The sequence below is a fragment of the Chelonoidis abingdonii genome, chromosome 1 (genome assembly GCF_003597395.2).
Source record: "Chelonoidis abingdonii isolate Lonesome George chromosome 1, CheloAbing_2.0, whole genome shotgun sequence".
Taxonomy (NCBI): Eukaryota; Metazoa; Chordata; order Testudines; family Testudinidae; genus Chelonoidis; species Chelonoidis abingdonii.
Genome location: NC_133769.1, coordinates 253,192,627 through 253,213,364, shown reverse-complemented (window position 1 = coordinate 253,213,364; position 20,738 = coordinate 253,192,627). Strand labels below are relative to the sequence as shown.

At 44.0% G+C, this 20,738-nt stretch overlaps 1 protein-coding gene across 2 annotated transcripts in view; it reads right to left on the bottom strand.

The window, feature by feature from the left end:
• The window catches only part of IL1RL1 (interleukin 1 receptor like 1), a 44,139-nt gene that overhangs the window by 22,187 nt on the left and 1,214 nt on the right, over nucleotides 1–20,738 (bottom strand). Inside the window, exons 2-9 of one of the 2 annotated variants that reach the window (XM_032793951.2) lie at nucleotides 18,105–18,284; nucleotides 16,670–16,740; nucleotides 13,603–13,801; nucleotides 12,574–12,748; nucleotides 12,317–12,485; nucleotides 7,273–7,344; nucleotides 5,471–5,603; nucleotides 5,225–5,382 (exon numbers count right to left, since the gene is read on the bottom strand). In XM_032793951.2, the coding sequence (XP_032649842.1) occupies nucleotides 5,225–5,382; nucleotides 5,471–5,603; nucleotides 7,273–7,344; nucleotides 12,317–12,485; nucleotides 12,574–12,748; nucleotides 13,603–13,801; nucleotides 16,670–16,740; nucleotides 18,105–18,172 (1,045 nt within the window). In that variant the 5' untranslated portion in view covers nucleotides 18,173–18,284. The remainder of the gene's footprint in view (nucleotides 1–5,224; nucleotides 5,383–5,470; nucleotides 5,604–7,272; nucleotides 7,345–12,316; nucleotides 12,486–12,573; nucleotides 12,749–13,602; nucleotides 13,802–16,669; nucleotides 16,741–18,104; nucleotides 18,285–20,738) is intronic. The other variant, XM_032793954.2, reaches the window with a different exon arrangement.

Here is a 20,738-nt window from a genome sequence, read left to right as displayed (position 1 = left end):
CAGCTTGAGGTCTTCAAACCACAATTTTGAGGATTTCAATAACTCAGTCATGGGTTAGGGGTTGTTATAAAAGTGGATGGGTAGGGTTCTGTGGCCTGCCTTGTGCAGGAGGTCAGACTAGATGATCATATTGGTCCCTTCTGACCTATGAGTCTATGAGTCTATGAAAAGGGGCAAAGAGACATCAGGATCGTCTTTTCCATGACCTGGGCTTGAGAGAGGAGGAATCAGAAGATATCAGGGACAAACCATGAATGTGGAGTATGGGATGAGACTTGGTGTTTATATTAGGAATTTTTTAGCCTGTTAATTGCATGAGAAAGGAGTCTTGTGTTTGTGGGGAAATGGAAGTAGGAGAGAGTGGGATGGAGGACGGGAGCAATAGTCACATGGGAGAAAGAATAGTGTGTATTGGGTGGATTAGAGATAGTGATGGAAGGGGAAGGCTAGCTTGGGAGGAAGAGTCACTCAGAGGAGTAGTAGTGGTAGAAGATGCAGTGTACGCTGGAAGAGCCATACCACATAAGTAGAGGCAGATGGTGGTGAAGGTGGGGAAAGGGTGGGTAGAGGGGTAGGAGGCAGAGAGATGGTTGAAGGGACTCTAGAGATTCCCAGAAGCTCCTCATTAAAATTCTGGTACTAAAGTGGAAGGACAGTACGGGCAATTTCCCTGCCGCTGAAAGAGTTCAACGCCTTCTGGATACTTTCAAATCATCCCAGATAGAGCTAACTGTATGGTTTTATGTATAGAGTGTTGTTGAAGCTGCGTTGGTCCAAGGATATTAGAGACAAGGTGGGTGGGGTAATATGTTTTGCTGGACCAGCTTCTGTGTATGTTCAAAAGATTATCTCTCGCACCAATAGAAGTTGATCACCTTGTCTCTCTTACATGATTTTATGATATTTGTAATACTATTATGGATAGCACCAGCAGTATGCAAGGATCTTTGGTGACATAAGAGGTGTCTGAAAAGCTGATTTATTGTTTTTGGAAGGCACTGGGTTGCACCATGCCCCTGTCATTAAACAAACCAAAAAAGAAAAATCTTTGGGACAGACACCCCAGGGCCTCCTACAGATCTTCACATACACTTCAAATCTACATACATTGTGTATATTCCAAAGGAAGGAAATGCGAACATTTTCACTGAAATAATCTTAATCTAAGCATGTTTGCCAAGACATGTTACCTCCTTCCTCAGCAGTGATAATGAGGAAGCACTTCTGTTTTCCCTGGGGTAGGGGGGGAGCGGCTGGAAGAATAGATTTCCCAATCCCTCCCCACTCCTGTTTGTGAGCACAACCCTCACCCCTTTGTCACCCTTCCACCTACTAATACAAATTAAGGGGGACATTATATTTAAGGATAGTCTTGTAGTTAAGGCAATTGACTGGGACTCAGGAGATCTGGGCTCAGTTCCAGTTCTGCCACAGACTTCCTGTGTGACTTTGGGCAAGTCACTTAATCCCTTTCTACCTCAGTTCTCTTTTTGTAAAATAGCACTTCTTTCCATCTTGACTGTAAGTTCTCTGAGGTAGGGACTGTCTCTATGTGTTTGGACAGTGCCTAGCACAATGAGGCTCTAATCCTCCACAGAGTCTCTCTGCACTCCTGTGATACAAATAATAATTGTGAAAATGTTGGCGGCACATCGCTGGCAGAAGGGGACTGCATGGATTGGGAAGAGCCACTAACAATGGGGTAGCAGAGGGCACTGGGAGGCCTGCACAGGGTTCTCGACAGTGGAAGAAAATGATGAAGGAGAATGATATTGGATTTGTTTAAAAGTCTGCTTGTTTCAGGAAAAAAAAACAAGGGAGACATTTTACATGACTTTTATTGCAAGGTTATAATTCATCCGGTACAAGAAATCCCTACTGTATCAATGATTAAATTTAAATGCCAACTACTGTCATTTCATCATAAATATTGTTGAGCCATGCTAGGAAGGAGGGGAGGCAGCTACAGCAGGGGATAAGCACTCCTGGAGGTGGTACCAGCAGTCAAGAATGACAGAAGTAGGGATCTTGGCGATAGCAGCAATAGACAGAGGGGGACAGACATCACACACACTGGCAGCAGCAAAGTGGGCACATTCAAGAGCCTTTCATGAACTATTATTGATGACCTATGGATAAAAACAAAATAGGATTTGTCTACAGCAAGGACCAGATACTTAATGATTACATTGCCCAGAATTCAGAAAAACAAAAATTGTTCTTTCACTGAAAATCACAAACACAGCTAGCCATTGTTTCCTTCATCCAGCTGTATATGAACCACAACAAGAGACATATATTACCATACCTATGGTTAGCAACATTACTGCAGGGGCTGCCCCACTGGCTTCACTTTCCTTTGATTGAAGGTGCACACCCACAAGAGGTCAATTCAGTCCATAGCTTAACTAAACTCACACACAGCAGCATCTCTGAGTAACACTTCCTACCATCTCTGATGGATGATGGCCTTGCCTCAGTTATACAAGGCTTCACCACTGTATGTCTTGGACTACCACAGTGCAATATATCTGAGCATGAAGCCATCAGCCCTTTGGAAACACAAGTGATACTGAAGTACATCTCCTCAGCAACACGGGATACTGTGAGCATATCAAACCTGTTATTTATGCTGCTTCCCACAGATGATCAAGTCAAGGCCCATGTCCGATCTCCAAGGCACTCAATAACCTGCACTTAGCATATCTACGGGTGTGTCTACACTGCACTCTTCTTCTGGTGGGATGTAGTGTACATACATGCATAGTCCCCAGAGCAGTGTAGATGGTGAGTCACAGCTTAGGTGAGTAAAGACAGACCTGAAGGGTGTGGGTACGTACCTGAATGCATACTCTGCACAGTTCTCTACTTGTTCAAACCGTGCCTCCCCGGCTACACTGCTACTTTTAGCTATGTAGTGCCCACTGCCTCCCCACTTCTGGAGCCCGGCCTTCTCCAACCCAGGAAAATACTGCAGCAGTGGGTATGGGATCCAGCACTGGGGAAAGGCTCCAGCAGTTCCATGCCACGTGGAAAGACTACAGGCAGCAGGGAAAGTCTCTGACAGTGCCCCGCTGCCAGAGCCTTTGCCCCACCACAGGGAAAAACTCTGGCAGCGGGGAAAGGCTTTGGTGGGGGGAGGTGCCTCACCACAGTGAAAAGCTTTTGTGGTGCCAAGCTGCTAAAGGCTTTTCCCACTGCCTCCCCTGTACCAGAGCCTTTCACTGACATATGTAGCTACACACCAGAGTGTGGACATGGTGTGCTTTTCAGTGCGATGTGTAGTTACGCATACTCTACATGTCACCGCCAGTGATGTGTAATGTAGATGTAGCCTAAAAGACCACCCAAAGCTCTGGAATGGAGGCCATAATTAAAAGCTTTGCTCCTCAGGCACAATGGAACTTTCTATTATAAAAGTCAAGCTCACCTGTTCTGGACACAGAACTTCCTTGGGGGCCGGTCTGAGACTGGAACAAACTCCCCCAAGAGCTAAGGACCATCCCAAACCTCACTACCTTCTGCTCCAAGTGCATGGTGCACTTCTTCAATATGCCTTCTTCTCTCACATACAAATTTAGCAGTATGTACATGAAAAAAACAACAATCCCCAAAGTAGCCCCTTACCAAACCAAACCAAACCAAACCAGCCCAAACCACTGCACACACAATTCTCCCTTGGGGAGAGAATGCTACTCACATTGCTTAATTCACTTCTGGAAGGTGTGCAGATACTAGGGTGATGCGGCTGACATAAGAACCTGACTAAAATAGGAGCGAGGGAAAGGACAGTCCTTTAGCTCTACAAGAACTGGCAGCTCAACCTTCAACTTTTTTTTTAAGATCTTAAAGATTTTGTGTTTCCTGACTTTGTCTTGCACTAGCAGTAATAATTTCTTTTCAAAAAGCGATAAAAAGAGTATTTGAACATTACTGATAACAGAAACAGAGACTCATATCAGAGCTATTCCACACACTGATCTGTGACTCAGATCTTGATCCTGGGATCCTTCTGTGGTGCACAGCAGGCTGCACAGAGCTGTTGAGCTCAGCACATGGGCAAGTGGTTGCTTTTCATAGATTCAAGGAGGGTTAATCTTGCCACAAGGAAAGAGTGATTTGGCAGCAACATTCTCTTGAATGCAAAATTGGATCCCCTGCATGTAATTTTGAATCTCTCATTTACACTATACATGCAACAATCCACACTTACACTGAGCAGAATCCTATCCCTCAGAGCAGTGGTTCTCAACCAGAGGTCTGGGGCCCTCTGGGGGGCCACAAGCAGTTTTCAGGGGATCCACCAAGCAAGGACAGTGTTAGACTCGCTAGGGTCCAGGGCAGAAAGCCAAAACCCCACTGTGTAGGGCTGAAGTCTGGGGCCCTGAGCCCCACCACCTGGTACTGAAGCAAATCTGAGCAAAGTAGCTTCATGGGAGGCCCTGTGGCATGGGACCAGGGCCAGCGCTTCCATTTAGGCAGCCTAGGCAATCGCCTAGGGCGCCAGGATTATTGGGGGGTGGCATTTTGCCTGGGGGGGTGGCAGACGGTTCCGGTGGACCTGCCGCAGGCATGCCTGCGGAGGGTCCCCTGGTCCCGCAGCTCCAGTGGAGCTGCCACAGGCATTCCTGCGGACAGTCCGCTGGTCCCACGGCTCCGGTGGACCTCCTGCAGGCACGGCTGCGGCAGGTCCACCTGAACCGCGGGACCAGCGCGCAGAGCAGCAAAATGGCCGTGCGCCTAGGGCGCTAAAAACACTAGCACCGGTCCTGCATGGGGCCCCAGGCAGTTGCCCTACTTGCTACCCCCTAATGCTGGCCCCAGCTTTTATATGCAGAAAACCAGCTATTGTGGCACAAGTGGGCCCTGAGAGTTTTTAGAGCATGTTGGGCGGGGGGGAGTTAGAAAGAAAAAGGTTGAGAACCCGTGTCTCCCAGAGCACTAGACTCTGAGGGTGAAATCCTGACGCTGGGAAAGTCAATGGGAATTTTGCCAGGGTTTTATCCTAAAGCTTCAAGACCAGATCTGCACAAATCCACCAACAAAACTCTCCATATTATAGTGTGTGTATATATAGTTGTATAGTATACATATGTTGTATAGTTTGACAATGTGGGGTGGCAGTGGGAGGGATGGTACTTTTTTATTTTACTTTTCCCAGCTGAAATAAACAACCATATGTTTCTGATTCTTCAAACTGTATGAAAATTGAAAGGTACCTTACCCTTACAAGGCACTTTGAGCTGTAATGTCACCGTGAGCACTACATTTTCTATTTCATTTAGTGCTACACATGTGAAATTCGACAGAAGATCCTCTTCCGTTACTTCCTCAATAGTTAAAGTGGACTCTCCATAATATTCCCGATCACGTCTCATAAAACTAGTAGAGAAAGTTGTTACTGTTAGTTGTTAAAGGATAAGCACAGCTTGCAAAATATGGAAATTATTTCACATGATTCTGTGCTTACAATTGATGGTCTTCACGAAACCTTGAAGTATTGAGATATTCAGCTTTGATTTCATTAACCTCCCATGTAACAACAGCTATATTTGGCTTTCCAATCCCCAGAAGGGCTCTACAGCTAATGTTCACAGGAGAACCTAAACAAAAGTCAGTGGGATTTTGTAAATAATCCTTGACACAAGCAAAATTCCAAAATAAGTGTTGTACTGACTTGCACCAAAATAATGGAAGATGTGAATTAAAACTGATTTAATTATATCTGTACAAGTTTGTGTTGACAAGGCCTAAAATAAGGTTAACAAATCTTATACTTCATGGTATAAACTGGTAATGTACAAGGGAGAGAGAGGAATTCTAGCATTCCTGCAAATAGGGAATGATAGATTCATTATAGCAAAGAGTTTAGAATATTTTATTTCTGTATGTAAATTAAGTACTTGCAAAAGGTCTATCTGATGTCCTGGAAAGGTGGACAGATCCCACCTAGAACTAAAGGAAACAGCCACAGGAACTGGGATCAACTAAATCCAGGGGATAAGTGGTGGGAGCAGGAATAGGAGTATAGATCATAGATTTAAAACAAGGGAACCAAATGGGAAAACTGAGCAGAGAACTCAGACAGAACCCATTGCTCTGCACAAAAGGTGTGTTAGGGAAAAACGCACCCTAGACTAAAAACCTATATTGATTAATAGCATATGTTTTATAGGCCTTGTGTAAGGCCCATATATGTAGGCCTAACGCGTAAAGTAGAACCATAGATTAAGGAAATAAAGTATGTTATAACAAACCATGATAGTGTTGCTGCATAGGTGAATCCCAAGAAGGGAGCATAAGGTAGTTGGCTCAATATTACCAGATTATATAAGATAGATAATGGCTTTTATGGAAATCCCCGTTAAGCTTTAGCGAGTTATAACAAAGGCTTTATTATCCTCATGCTAGATTGTCTTAATCTCTTGTTTAAAAGTTAAAAGCCTGTTTATTTAAAGTCTGAATGTATTTGTCAGCAGATGAACCAAACCATCTGGCCGGAATTGCAGAACTGGGCCCTAGATACAGAATCCCAAGGGGCCATGCGAACCTTGTCAAAGTAACCACAAGTAGGGGTAACTGAACAGTCAGGGCCGCATGACATTTGAGTGAACATCCATAAGGAAGTGGAAAGATAGTGCTTGCAATTTAAAAATATTTTATGCTATATAAGGAAAATATTAATTGTGTTTTGCAGTATAAACCATGTGATAAGCCAAATAAGGTTATGATCAATGTGTAAGCAAGATATGATAATTTGCGGTTTTAGGCTTTATAAGGATTGGCGAAAATCTGTACGGTAGAGCAGCTTAACCCTTGCTAGGGTGAACTTGTCTCTCCCTGCATATGCTTGTAATCAATAAAGGAGCCTCCAGCTGTCTGATTCAAATTCAACAGAGTGGTGGTCTTTTCCCCGACAGGTGCTAAACTGACAACCTTGGAGAAGGAAATCCTTTAAGCACAGAAGGCAATGCAATCTATCCTCACACTCTGCCCAATGCAGGCAAACTATGATTAGGAAGCAATATGTCTAGTAGTGAGAAGAGAGCTCAGTTTACATGATCTTTCCTTGGCTTCTCTCCTGAGAATGGCCCCAAGAGTGTTAATTAATGCCCAAATAACCCACTAAATGGAAATAACTTTCCGTCACTATGGAAGTCTAGTAACCTCAAGGTAAAGAATTCTATCACTAATTCTGTTATCAATCCCGAGTTAGGCAACCCACTGCGGAACGTAATTTAAAAATTATTAAGATAAGAAGTCAATACATACCAAACTCCACTTGTATTACAGTATTGTCTGTTGGATATTGAATTTGGGGAGATATAGGTGAAGACACTTCTTCTGAAATTAAGGCAAAAGGAAAGCACGTATTAGACAGGCTTAGCACATTCTCATTATAGTTTGCCATGCTAATCTTTTAGCACTGCAGAGGCAGAAATGCAAGCTAACACCAGAACACCAGTGGTCCATATATTTACTAGAATTATCTGACTATGCTCCCATGACAACATACTTTGGAAAATCTGCATATTTGTATTACATGCAAAGGTTGTTTATTAATTTTTGTTTCATTTTTACATTAATATTCATAAATAAGAGGAAAGAAGAAAGAGTATCTTTCAAAAAAATGTTGCTTTAGCTACTTGGTGAAGAAAAAAATTATCATAGTTATGCGCCATCATGTTTTCTCACCTGTTTACATCTTTAAAATCTTTTTTCAAGACAGGATGGGGAATTCCCTCAGGCAGTTGAGCAAGGGACTATTGCCCATCACTTCAGCTTGGTAGATTCCTTTTCCTTGACCTCTCAGCAGTGATGGCACTTTTCCTTTGGGGTAGGTGGTAATTCAGATCTCCAGTAATAATGCTACTGACATATTTACAGGCCCACATTTTCCAATGTGCAGGCACAACCTATGCACAGCTGCATACCCCTCACTCCAGCTTTCACAGAGTCAGAGTTTAAGGCCAAAGATCATCTAGTCTGATCTCCTGTATACCACAGGCCAACAACACCACCCAGCCACCCCTACACCAAGCCCAACAACCAGAATTAGATCAGCACATTAAGCCCTCAAGCAATGGTGTAGCTACAATGATGCATGTGGTGCAGCCATGCTAGGGCCCTTAAGGTTATGGGGGCCCAACCAGCAGAGGCTGCTATACCTTAGGCACCATTGTAGTTATGCCACAGTCTACACCAGGGATCGGCAACCTTTGGCAGGTGGCTCACAAGGGTAAGCCCCTGGCAGTCCGGGCTGCTTTGTTTACCTGCCACATCTGCAGGTTCAGCCAATCATGGCTCCCACTGGCCGCGGTTCGCTGTTCCAGGCCAATGGGGGAGGCGGGAAGCCGCAGCCAGCGCATCCCTCGTTCCGCGCCGCTTCCCACAGCTCCCATTAGCCTGGAGTGGCGAACTGGGCCAGTGGGAGCCACGATCAGCTGAACCTGTGGATGCAGAAGGTAAACAAACTGGCCCAGCCTGCCAGGGGACTTACCCTGGCGAGCCACATGCCAAAGGTTGTCGATCCCTGGTCTACACATAGGCAGACTAGGCAGCTGCCTACCAGCTGGTAGGGGCTCTGAGTCCCCAGCTGAGTCACTAGAGAAGCATTCCCACCTCCTCCCCCTGGCTCCCCATCCCCAGTGTGGGTAAGACTGAGGCTGCAACCAGAGCTCAGTTGCTGAGCAGCTTGGAGCTAATCCTGGTGGCACTGGGAGCACTGCTGAAGCTTCACACCTGCTGCTCAGTGCCCATCCCCAATAGAGCCTGCGACCCAGGCAGAGACCATGGTGGGTGGCTACTTCAACAGCGAGGAGCTCAACTGGGAAGGTATGGGAGAGCAGACTGGAGGTTGCTGGGGGCCAGGCAGCGGGTGCAGGCTGGGATGGGATGGGGGTGTGGAGGTTCCCAGTGCGGCTGAGTCGAGCATCTCCAGGGCAAGGATTTCAGAGGACAGGCCACCCCTGCCCCAGGGGGTGGAGGCTGAGGAGGCTGGGGAAGCGGTTTCAGGGGGGAGATGAGGAGTGAGCCCTGATCAGAATTAATCATTTTTAACTGTTAGAAAGCGTGTTTCTCTTAACTAGACTAGATTCACTGGTGCACTCCAGCTCCCATGCAATATTTTTACAATGGAAAACCATCGTCAACCTGGTTTGACCAGCCAGCTAAACTGGCTTTCTGGAGTGGCCCTAAAGTAGCTGAAGCATACCAGTAAATCTTGCCCCCTGTGGGATAGGATCAAATCCTATCTGACTAGTGAGTGTATCTTAGAAGTACGTAGAAGATGTTACAGATATTGGTGGGAGCTGACTTTTTAGTTAGATCAGGTAACACTTCTATTGTATGGAAGCAGCTGGACATTAAGGGCCTTACTTAGACAGCAATGGAAAATGGAGCAGGGATCATGAACTTTGAAAAGTGCTGAAGAGGCCGTTGTTTTAATACTAGGTTTTGGTTTTCTCACTGAATGGCAGCATGGATCCTGGTGTTTGGTTTCTGGGACACAGAGACCACATTTTCAGGAGTGGTCTGTAAATTGGTAATAACTCTTGTTTGCATTTGATGCCCAGCTATGTGATTGGCGAATGCAAAGTAAATGCTATTATTGTGCAAATCGCCAAGTATTTCCTTGGCAAAACTATGGGTTCAGGATTTGAGGCTTAATTCCACATTGCATTCCTCCCCTTTGACAGCAGTATAACAACTCCATTACTTTAGTTCCAGTAGAGTTGCACCAACTTGAATCTGGAGTAACACAATATTGACTCAAGCTCTTGGGTGTTTTGACTAACTACATGCCTGCTTTGGGGGTGGTTTGTTAGTTTAAATTTTGGCATATCAAAAGTGAGTTATGTGTAATTTATGTTGATACAATATGTGTAATTTATGTTGATACAATATGTGTATTTATTACTAATGTGAGAAGTCTCAGAATTGTTCTTGCACAGATCTCTGTAGTGGGGTGGATACCCCGCTCCTGCCCGGAGGGGTTAGAACAGCCCTGGAGAGGGCTGCAGCTGGAAAAAGAGAGACTGATTGAGAAAGCAGGCACAGCTGTAGCCAGTGTAATCAGGGCCCAGCTGGCCTTTATAAGAGGGTGGTGGTCCAGAAAAGCACACACTCTCTATCTAACCTCTTGAGAGAGAAGGACCTGGCTGTCTGGGAAGCTGAGCAAGGTACCTGAGGTTGAGCAGTGCTGGGGAAGGGCAAAGGGAGTTGGGGAGCTCCAGGCTAGCTAAGGCCCAGGTGGCAGGCCTAGTTAGGGGACCACAAAGGGTACTAGCAGGGTACCTGAGGTTGAACAGTGCTGAGGAAGGGCAGAGGGAGCTGGGGAACTCCATCCCAATAAAACCCCAGGCTGCAGGCCTTGTTAAGGGCCTATAAACGAGTACTGGGGTTGCAGAGGTGCAGCCCAGGGTAGGCAAAGGCAGCAGGTCCAAACCCCCCTTGCTGATGATGAGTGGCCTTTACAGACTGCAGTCTGCCCCAGTGAGTGGGGGCTAGCTGATGACTGGCAGTAGCCACTGAGGTGAGGTGGGGATAGAGGGTTGGGGGTTCCCCTGGGATGGGAGACCCATAAAGAGGGTTCTTCTGGGGGCAGAACCCCCAGGAAAAGGGGCACCGGGGGCCAGGACGCACATGGGGGCCAGTGACAGGTGAGACACCGGCCTGCAGAGGGCACTCTGGGCTGGAAGAGTTCATTCCCAGGATGACCAGCAGGAGGCGCCGCACCAGTGAGTCTTCACCTCACTACAATCTCCCATTAGCCTCTATTTACTGGTAAAATGTTAGGTTTAAAATATGGATGCTGTATCTTATGGTGACATTACACACAAGAACTACCAAGATGAGATCATCTCTGCAGGGCTCCTGCACTATAAAATTTAGCACTGTACTGCCAATAAGAATTTTGTACAAATGTGTAAATAATGTGTAGATACCTTGGAAAAATGTGTAGACATAGCCTGCATATTGTGTTTGTGTATTTATGGATAAGATGGATCTGTTTTGATTTTCCATGAAGGTAAAAGTAAGCAAAATTTTAGATTACAAAATTAGGACGAGGTCCCTAATCTATTCTTGCACCAGGACCATGTGGGGCCTTCCTACACCCTAAAGGATTGTGGGTATGTAGTGAATGTACCTGGAATGGTCCCTCAGAATAGGTTCTAACTACTTATGCTAAATAATCTGTTCTACCTTGCATTTTGCTGAAACTGGGAGTATCTTTCCCAGACCTGAAGAAGAGCTCTGTGTGGCTCAAAGCTTGTCTCTCTCACCAACAGAAGTTGGTCCAATACAATATATACCTTATCTACCTTGAATCTCTAAATGATTGTGTGTCATAATCAGAAAATACGAGGAACTGAGGTGCACTGGTTCCAGAAACCCCTGCAGTGGCAGGGAATTAGTTAAGTGAAATATGCGCAGATGATCATAGCAAGTGAACCAGGCCTGATGCTGGAGAAGGAATATGCCAATTTGTGCTGCCATGCTGACCTGGGGGAAAATTCTTTTCAGACCCTATATATAACAATCAGTTAGACCCTGAGCATGTGAGCAAGATCCACCAGCCAAGCACCAGAGCCACATTCCAATGAGGATCAAAACAACACAAATTCAAAACTTCAAATGTGGCTGCAAAATGGAATTATTGTCCAGTCAGCTCTGTCCTTGACCATGGTTACAACGATGGGCCACCTTGATAAGACAGCAATCAAAAGTGTACCTCAAATTCCATTCCTGTCTCATGAGACTCCCCACACTTTCAAAATAATGAAGACTCACTCATCTACTAAACTCAAAATGCATCTACAAAACTCAAAATATTTCCCTCTATGCATATTCATCACCTCAATCTTGTCTGAGTTGTCTGTCACATATTCACCAAACAGCAAAGGGGACAGAATGGAAACTTGTGGCACTCCACTGAGGGAACCAAGCAAGCAAGTTCTCACCTCCAGAGATAAGTACAACCAGAATAGCCCCAAGAACAGCAACGTCGTCATCACATCCAAAAGCCAGTGTTATCAGAAGCTGCTGCTGGGAGATTTAATGTGGACAGAAAGCACAATTCATGGCCAAGGAAGGCAGAGAGACTGGAGATATGAGATGGAGCCCAACCTGGCTCTGTATCTCAACTTTCTCCATCCACAAAAGTCTGTTGTATGCAGCTAGTCACAAGCTTCATCATCAAAGAGCAATGAACTAGTAGATAACCTTTTTCTCTCTAATTATATACACATAATTCACTTTGTAGCAAGGCAGGTAGTGATCCTTATCTTAATAAGCAGCAATATGACCATCTTACCTTTAACTATAAAGGGTCTTGTCGCTGATACATTATATACATTTCCACTGTGTATGTAGGTAAAATGGCAAGTATAATGTCCTTCATCAGTTTTTTGTGGACGTTTAATAAAAAGATACTTCTCTCCCATTGAATATTTTTCACGTGGTCCTTGGAGAGGTTTGCAGTCCTGAAAAATAAGACCCTTTCATCATTTCGCTGTACGTAACTTGAAATAATAATCTGATTTTCACTGATGTTGTTAGTGTTTTATTTACCTTATACCATTTGACAATAGTAGCCTTCGCATAATTGTCAATTGTAGGGCAAACTATTCTTCCAGAAGTTAACGTTCCGGTGTCATTTGGATAACGTATCCAACTTGGGAAACAAATACCTTGTTTGTGGGGATACACCATCACACTCACAGTAGACTGTTTTGTATAATTAGAACTTAAAAAAAATAATAAATATAAACAGATCAGACACAGAGGGCTGTGGAATATTTCTAAGGATTTGCTAGAAATAACCTACAATTTCTACTGAATGTTATTTTTCCTTTATACATGGGCACATGATCAGGGCCGGTGCAAGGATGTTTCACGCCCTAGGCAAAACTTCCACCTTATGCCCTCCCCCGTCCCCAAGCCCCCGTCCTGGGGCACCCCGCCCCCCATGGCAGCTCCACCCCTCCGCCTTGAGGCACGCCCCCCCCCAGCTCACCCCTGCTTTGCCTCCACCCTGGGCACTCCGTCGCTGCTTCACATCTCCTGCCTCCCAGGCTTGCGGCACCAATCAGCTTAGGCACCGCAAGCCTGGGAGATAGGAGAAGTGAAGCAGACAAGACATGCTCGGGGAGGAGGCGGGGCAGGGGTGAGCTGGGGCGGGGAGTTCCCTTGCGTGCCACACCCCCCTTACTTGCTGCAGGCGGCCCTCCCCACGCCCCCTCTTCCCGAACTCTCTCTGCCTAAATGCCGACGGCGACCAGGGTGGCCAAAGATCCGGCCGTCGCGGTCGCTGCAGAAGAAAATGCCACTCCCCAAATCCTAGCGCCCTAGGCGACTGCCTAGGTCGCCTAAATGGTTGCACCGGCCCTGCACATGATACTATATTTCTCTTGCAGTTCAGTGTGGGGGAAATGACCACATAAAAATAGCAGTTGGTATAGAAAAGATTCAGGGATTCAGATGGATACCATAAAAATAAGTGAGATTATACAGATCGGGATTATAACTATCCATTTAATAAAAACAGACATCTATGCTTATTATAGCCTTAAAAGTTGCATTTTTCAATGTTCTGCTTACTATCGTGTAACACAAGTGTAGTTTCCTGAGTCCTCTTTTGATGTTGGCAGAAACCAAAGAAATCGTCCAGAGGAATGTATCCGTCCACCCTCTTCTGCAGGAATGAGCTGGTTAGTTTGTGTGATATACCATTTGATGGTCCTATTTTGACAGTTTTGGGGACACTTTACAACCAAAGCCTCATCTTCCATTGCATGAACTGGAAAAGAAGAAAATAAGAAGTTCTCAATGCTGGCTGGAGAAAAACTACATGGCACAACTGTGGGTTAAATCCTGGTCCCATTAAAGTCAATAGGAGTTTAGACATTGACTTCAAAGGGGCCAGAATTTCACCCTGTGAGTATCTGACATTTTACATATTTAATAGGAAAAAGCAATAAAATTTCAGAAGGAGCCAAGCTGTTGTATAATCGTTAATGCGTCATATCTTGAGACACTCTTCATGGGACAGTATGATGAGGTATAATTTAGACTTGCACACAACTGTACCTGTTTAACTAAAGGTGGAATTTTGAACCAAGTTAGTTAAACTGGTGCAGCTTGGGGAGGCAGGCACTCCTATATCAGTTTATATCTGGCTGATGTCAGTTGCACCAAGTGGAAACTAAATTGTTATAAACCAGGTTTAAGGTGAGTAACCACACAGGGAGTTGCATCGGTTTAATAAATCAGTATTAAGTTGAATTAATGCAATTTTCAGGTGTGGACTAGTTTTTAGTACATAAATGCAAATCCAAAGTGACATACTCTTCCCATTAACATATGAGCATACAGCATACCCATTCCTACAAATGCTTCCCTTCAAGTTCAGATTGCATTTGTGAGTGCAACATGTTTCCCGTGAGCTAGAAAAAGGAATTTAGGCTGGATTTGGTATGAAATTAAATTATCAGAGCACATTATAATGGACAATAGGATTGCTTTATGGTTTTAGTTAATTGATTAGCAGCTCCATGAAGTAACAAACACACAAGGAAACTGAGTCTTACTCTCATATTTAAATTATGGAACACTAGCAACAGCAGACTTTCTGGAGTCAGCACAAGGATTAATTTAGCCCCATCTGATTTTTAATTCCTTCTAAATTTTTCTTTCCATGAATGATGTAATAAGCTATTTATAGAACTAATAAGTACTATGTGAGACAGAGAAGTCCAGAATTATAGCAGAATCAAATAGTTAAAAGTATGGTCAGGAATTGTTCATCAGAAAATTCAGTGAAATTGAAAATTTTCATGGCAATATATTGGTTTTCAGGTTAAAATGCCTGCTCTGCCTGATTCAGACCGGGGACTTAAACCTGGGTTTCCCACATCTCAGGTGAGTGCCCTACCCACCAAGTTCCAGATTCACACTCACTCCGTGGCCCGAGGAATATTTAATTATTTATACAAACTGGAACATCTCTAAGAGGAGCTCTGTTTTTCACAAATCATTTTTGAAACGTCTCAGTTTTGTTCCAGTGCGGAATGAAGCCACTTGTGAAACTTCAACATTTTTCATGAAACGGAATTCTGGGTTTCCAGTCTGCCCTTATCAAAAAGGCAAACTCCATCTTTAAGAGTCTTTCCTTCTATGTAACATTTATTTGTTTTAGATTATTTCTTGTAATGTTTAAGTGTATTAGAAACACAATTGACTATTATGTGTATTGCTGTTCAGATAAGACTATTAATCAATTCAGCATAGTTGTTTGCTATTTATTTAGTGTGCTGTATACTTTGCAGACAAATACTTTGATATATTATCATCTAAGTGCCTGTAAATACCACATAGGCAGGAGGCTTTAAAGGGAAAAGTTTATACAGGGACCAGTAGAGGAAGGAAGATTGTACACACACACCCTCAGGGATACATGCCAAAAATGCAGAATGCTCTTGAAGTTCCTGGAAAGTAGGAGAAGAAGAAAAGGAAACCAGAAAGACAGAAGAGAAGATACCAGAATCTGGCGGAGAGGTGAAAAGAGGGAAATAGTGGGAGTGAGTAGAGGAGAAATTGAGGAAGCAGGATAAGTTATAAAGGAGCCAGGGGACCTGATCTAAACTCATTGAAGTCAAGGCAGTTTATCTTGGTGCAACTTTAAGCAGAATGTAACTTTTAAATCAATTGAATTCATTTTTAAATTGGAATTGATATGCAAACCTACAAATATGGAAACCTAAAATTGGAAATGTGTTTTATATAGCTGCTTTCGTATTCATGCTGTCTGAGGCAACATGCAATTCAGTGACTTAGATAGGGGAGATATGTAAGATCTAAATAATATTACACTGATAGATATTGCCTGTAGAGACAATCCAAGAGCCCCTACTCGCATGGTCACATTGAAACAAAAGGGACTACTAACATAAATAAGGGTGGCGGGCCCAGACTAGGAAAGCTTGGCAGTTGTGTTTGCACTTAGCCAACATTTCACACAACAATGTGCATTAAAAAACACCTTTAATGAGAGAGGAAATGTTAGCTAGGGCTCCAGTTCAGCAAATCACTTAACCATATGCTTGACTTCAGTGAAACTTAACCATGAGCTTAGGTGATTTTGTTGAACTGGAGCCTAGAATACCAGTTATCCTTTCATAAAGCACCTTTATCTTCCACCTGCATAGCTACCACAAGCAGACAAAGGAAGCTTAGGCCTTGTCTACGCTGGCACTTTACAGCGCTGCAACTTTCTCGCTCAGCGTGTGAAAAAACACCCCCCTGAGCGCTGCAAGTTTCAGCTCTGTAAAGTGGCAGTGTACACAGTGCCCCAGCCATGCTCCCAGTGCTGGTAGCTACTCTCCTCGTGGGGGTGGGTTTTTTATAGCGCTGGGAGAGCTCTCTCCGAGCGCTGGTGCCACAACTACACAGCCACGTTAAAGCGCTGCCACAGTGAAGACATACCCTTAGTTTAATATCTCAGAGACAGGCAGTGGTTGATGTATTTCAATAACCTTAAGCAATACTATCTGGGACTAATTATAAACTGTGTTTGATGGCTTAAGCTAAAGCAGCTAGTTTGGTCGTCATTACTTGGTGACATTCAAGCTATTTCTGTACAGTCACATATTTGTAACATAAGACTTACATGATTCTGATGTCATGGAAACTGAGAGGAAAGTAGACACCAAGATCAAGTGCAGAAGGCCCATCACGGTTCTAAATCAAGAAATAAAAAGACAGAGTGAGATTTTGCAGAATGCTTTCTTACTGCATCCACAGCACTATCGCTGGAGTACAGATAAAGATGCACATCGATTAAGAGATAGTACAGGGAGATGATAAACTGAGTCATACAGGCTGCTGACTGTATAGCATGCTAGTTCTGCAGCTTGATTTATAGCATTTGCCTCATAAGCTCAGGGCTGGTGCAAGGAAGTTTCGCGCCCTAGGTGAAACTTCCACCTTGCGCCCCCCCCAGCAGCACCCCACTCCCCCTGTCCTGAGGCACCACCTCCTGTGCGGTAGCTCCCCCCCACCCTGAGGCACACACCCCGCAGCACTTCCCCCCCGCCCAGAGCCATGCAGCCCTCCCCACCCCAGCTCACCTCTGCTCCACATCCTCCCTGAGCACGCCGCACCCACTCTAATTCTCCTCCCAGGCTTGCGGCACCAAACAGCTGATTGGCGCTGCACGCCTGGGAGGCAGGAGAAGTGGAGTAACGACCGTGTGCTCGGGAAGGAACAGCTGGAAAACAAAATTAGGGGCACCGCTTTTTGGCACCCCCAAATCTTGGCGCCCTAGGCAACTGCCTAGTTCGCCTTAATGGTAGCACCAGCCCTGCATAAGCTAATATGAGAGTTAGAATATGTTGACGCTGCCATTACAGTGTTAGTTGCTCACAGCAGTGTTCCTAGCCTCTGTTTGCCAGAAGCTGGGAGTGGACAACGGGATGGATCCCTTGATGATTACCTGTTCTGTTCATTCCCTCTGAAGCACCTGGCATTGGCCACTGTCAGAAGACAGGATACTGGGCTAGATGGACCTTTGGTCTGATCCAGTATGGCTGTTCTTATGTTTATGAAAACATTATTCTTTTTTGCTGATATTTCCTGAGATTGGTCTCTGCTAAAAGGTGAATTTGTTCCAAAATGTTGAGCAAAAGCTGTTTACCAATTCTTGGCTTATCCAAGCATGAAAAATATCTCTGTATTCTAATGAAGGCCAAGATTGCACCCAACCCCATGCACAGATGCATAATAGCGGGTAAGGCATAAGAACCCTCCAACTCTTGTGCTCCCCATGCAGGGTGGTGTCAGCCTCAGCCCTTGCAATCACCTAAGCACAAGAACTGTGCAGGATTAGAGCCATTAATGGCATTAAGGAATCCAAAGAGGAGGTGAAGACACGGCCCAAACAGATGTGCAAGGAAGGAGTGTAGCAGCAGACATACTACCATTACATACAGTACCAGAAAGTTCCGGAGACTTCACAATGCCTGCTAGAATTCACAATGAGCAGCATGGCTCAGCACTTCCCCATCAAAATACTTTATTGGGGGGAAATGGTGTAATTGGTATACCTTTGTGGAGATCTGCAAATATATCCTTGCCCTAGCTCAAGCTGGACAAGGAGGGCATGGATCAGCATTTACATTGCACTCCCCATCAGTGCCTGGCCCAGGTTGGGGAATCTGATGGGTGAACCAGTGGACCAAATTCGGTGGTGAATCCTGGTCACATGCCAGGATCTGCCAAAAAATCTGTTTGGGAAAATTTAAAAACTTCATTTCAAAATAAAATTTGTATTTCAACATTTATTTTATATTTTTAATCACTTTTTGTGACATATCAGTAATAGTACCATGTAATATGACATGTCACAACAACTTCAAGTTGCATGCATCCGACGAAGTGGGTATTCACCCACGAAAGCTCATGCTCCAATACGTCTGTTAATCTATAAGGTGCCACAGGACTCTTTGCTGCTTTTACAGATCCAGACTAACATGACTACCCCTCTGATACTTAACTTCAAGTTATGTCATAATATAATTGGGAAGCCACATCTTGTGTCTGTTGCAGGTCAGTTTTCAAGAGAACCTTAATTTGAGTGAATTACAACGATCTAGCTTAGAGATAAAGAAAGCATGGACGATACTGGAAAAGACATAAGTAACATACTGCACATGTTAAGTTTTTGTGAAACTGCTGGTTCTATGTCCATAATGCATTTATCCCAATGAAAATGACAATTGTTTTACTACTTACTTTAGAGCTATTTTGTTAAGCAAGTGTAAACCTAAACAAGATGACAAAAAATAAAGGTAGCAATGGTAGCAATCTGCTTTCTAGAACTTTACATATTACCTGGATTAAGAAATTGTCCAAACTCAAGCTCTTTTTCCAATTTCAAAGAGAGAGACACAAGAGGGTGATGTGTGTGTGTGTGTACGCACAAGCAACAAGAGGGTGATATGCCAGCAGGTAGAAGGTAGGGTTTGAATCTTAATGGAAAATCATGAGCACTCACAACTCTCTTAATTTTTGAGAGGTAGCATTGGCCATTTACTAAAAAATCTAAGCTTTCATCTTTAGAGAATGAAGTTTATATCCCTTACCATACATTCTTGCTTATATAAATTAAGGAACATTTGCCCTGCAAAAATACTGTCTCTGGACACATAATACTGTAACAGAAACGGATTAACTAGGACCTGGTCAACACTTCAAAGTTTTGCTGCCATAACTATGTTGGGTAGGAGTGGGGGGCGGGGGGAAACACTCACCCCAGCCAATATAGCTATACCAGCAAAACTCCTGGTGGACATAGCTAATGTCATTTGGGCAGGTGGTAAAGCTCTGACACCAAAAGATCTTCTTTAGCCAGCATATACTGCATCTACACTAGGGTGCTTTGCTGACATTACTGTACTGGCAAAGAAAGACTCTGTAGTGCAGACAAGTCCATAGGCTTAATGCACATCCTTGTTCACATTAAGAGTTTAACTTCAAAGCCTACATCACACTACTTGAATACCAACAGTATCCAAATCAAAGATAACCAAGCTAGAGTCAACAGGACTGAGAGGGGAGAGAATGCACAACTAGCAGTTGCCCTAATTTGTGCACTGGCCAGGACTTGGAACTGGCAAATCACCTACGTCAGGGGTCCCATGGAACCAGATGTGACAACTAGATTGCAAAGGAGGCCCTTTGTTCCAAGAGTATTTCCTGGAGGGCTTTTGGGTTTATGATCAATTTGCACCAGCAGAGTGGGTGCAAAATAGTACCATTGCAAGGGCAAATTCCTCCCAAATAATGTTAGCCACGGTGTTGCTTTTCACTGCACCATATCACTGCATTCTTAAAACTCATTATATGTGCCTTGGCAACAGTTTTTAGCAGGGTCTTGATTCACATACAGCACATGTTGAGTTATAATTAAAGATGTTTTTCAAACACACTTTTTTCAGGAATTTAAAAAAAAACAAATTTGATTCTGCTTCCATTTTCCATTGAAGTCAATAGCAAATCTACAAATGACCTCAATAAAAGCTGGATCAGAGATTAGCATTGTCTAGACACACCGCTGGACCTGGCAACAAGAACTCGGTTCTCCAATACCTTATATCTTGTGCTATCATTTATGCTCATGCAAAGTGTGAGAACAAAGCAGATGCAAAATGCTGCCATTTTCAATTAGCAGCATGTTACATTCACTGGGCACAACTGTTTGCACAAGGTGTAAGGTGAGAAGAGTCAGGCCCATGGTTCCAAAACGGCAAGAACGGGCAAATGACTCCTATATCTTGGCTGAGGGACAGAGGCAGCCTGACTTTGGTCCCTCAAACATTTGTGGAATCTCTTAAAATAATGTGATGTAGGATTCAGGCTATGTGACAGTATTGTGTATTTACAGGGGAATATGATTTTTCCACACACACACACTTTTGCAGATATATTTGGAACCTACAATATGTTTAAAGTAAAAACTACCTAACAGTTTCCTGGAAAACCACTTACGCAGTAGATTTATTTCCATAATATCCTGCCAAAAATGTCAATTTTCTAGATAAAATAGCTTTTCCTGTAATTCTCCAACAGCTTTGCTGCAACTTTCCTTTGACCCTGATAAGATGTTCCATGGTCTGAGGGAAGAGAGAGAGCTTTATGGGCTCAGTTCTCCAAACTTTTACCCATGTGAAGGAGACTTT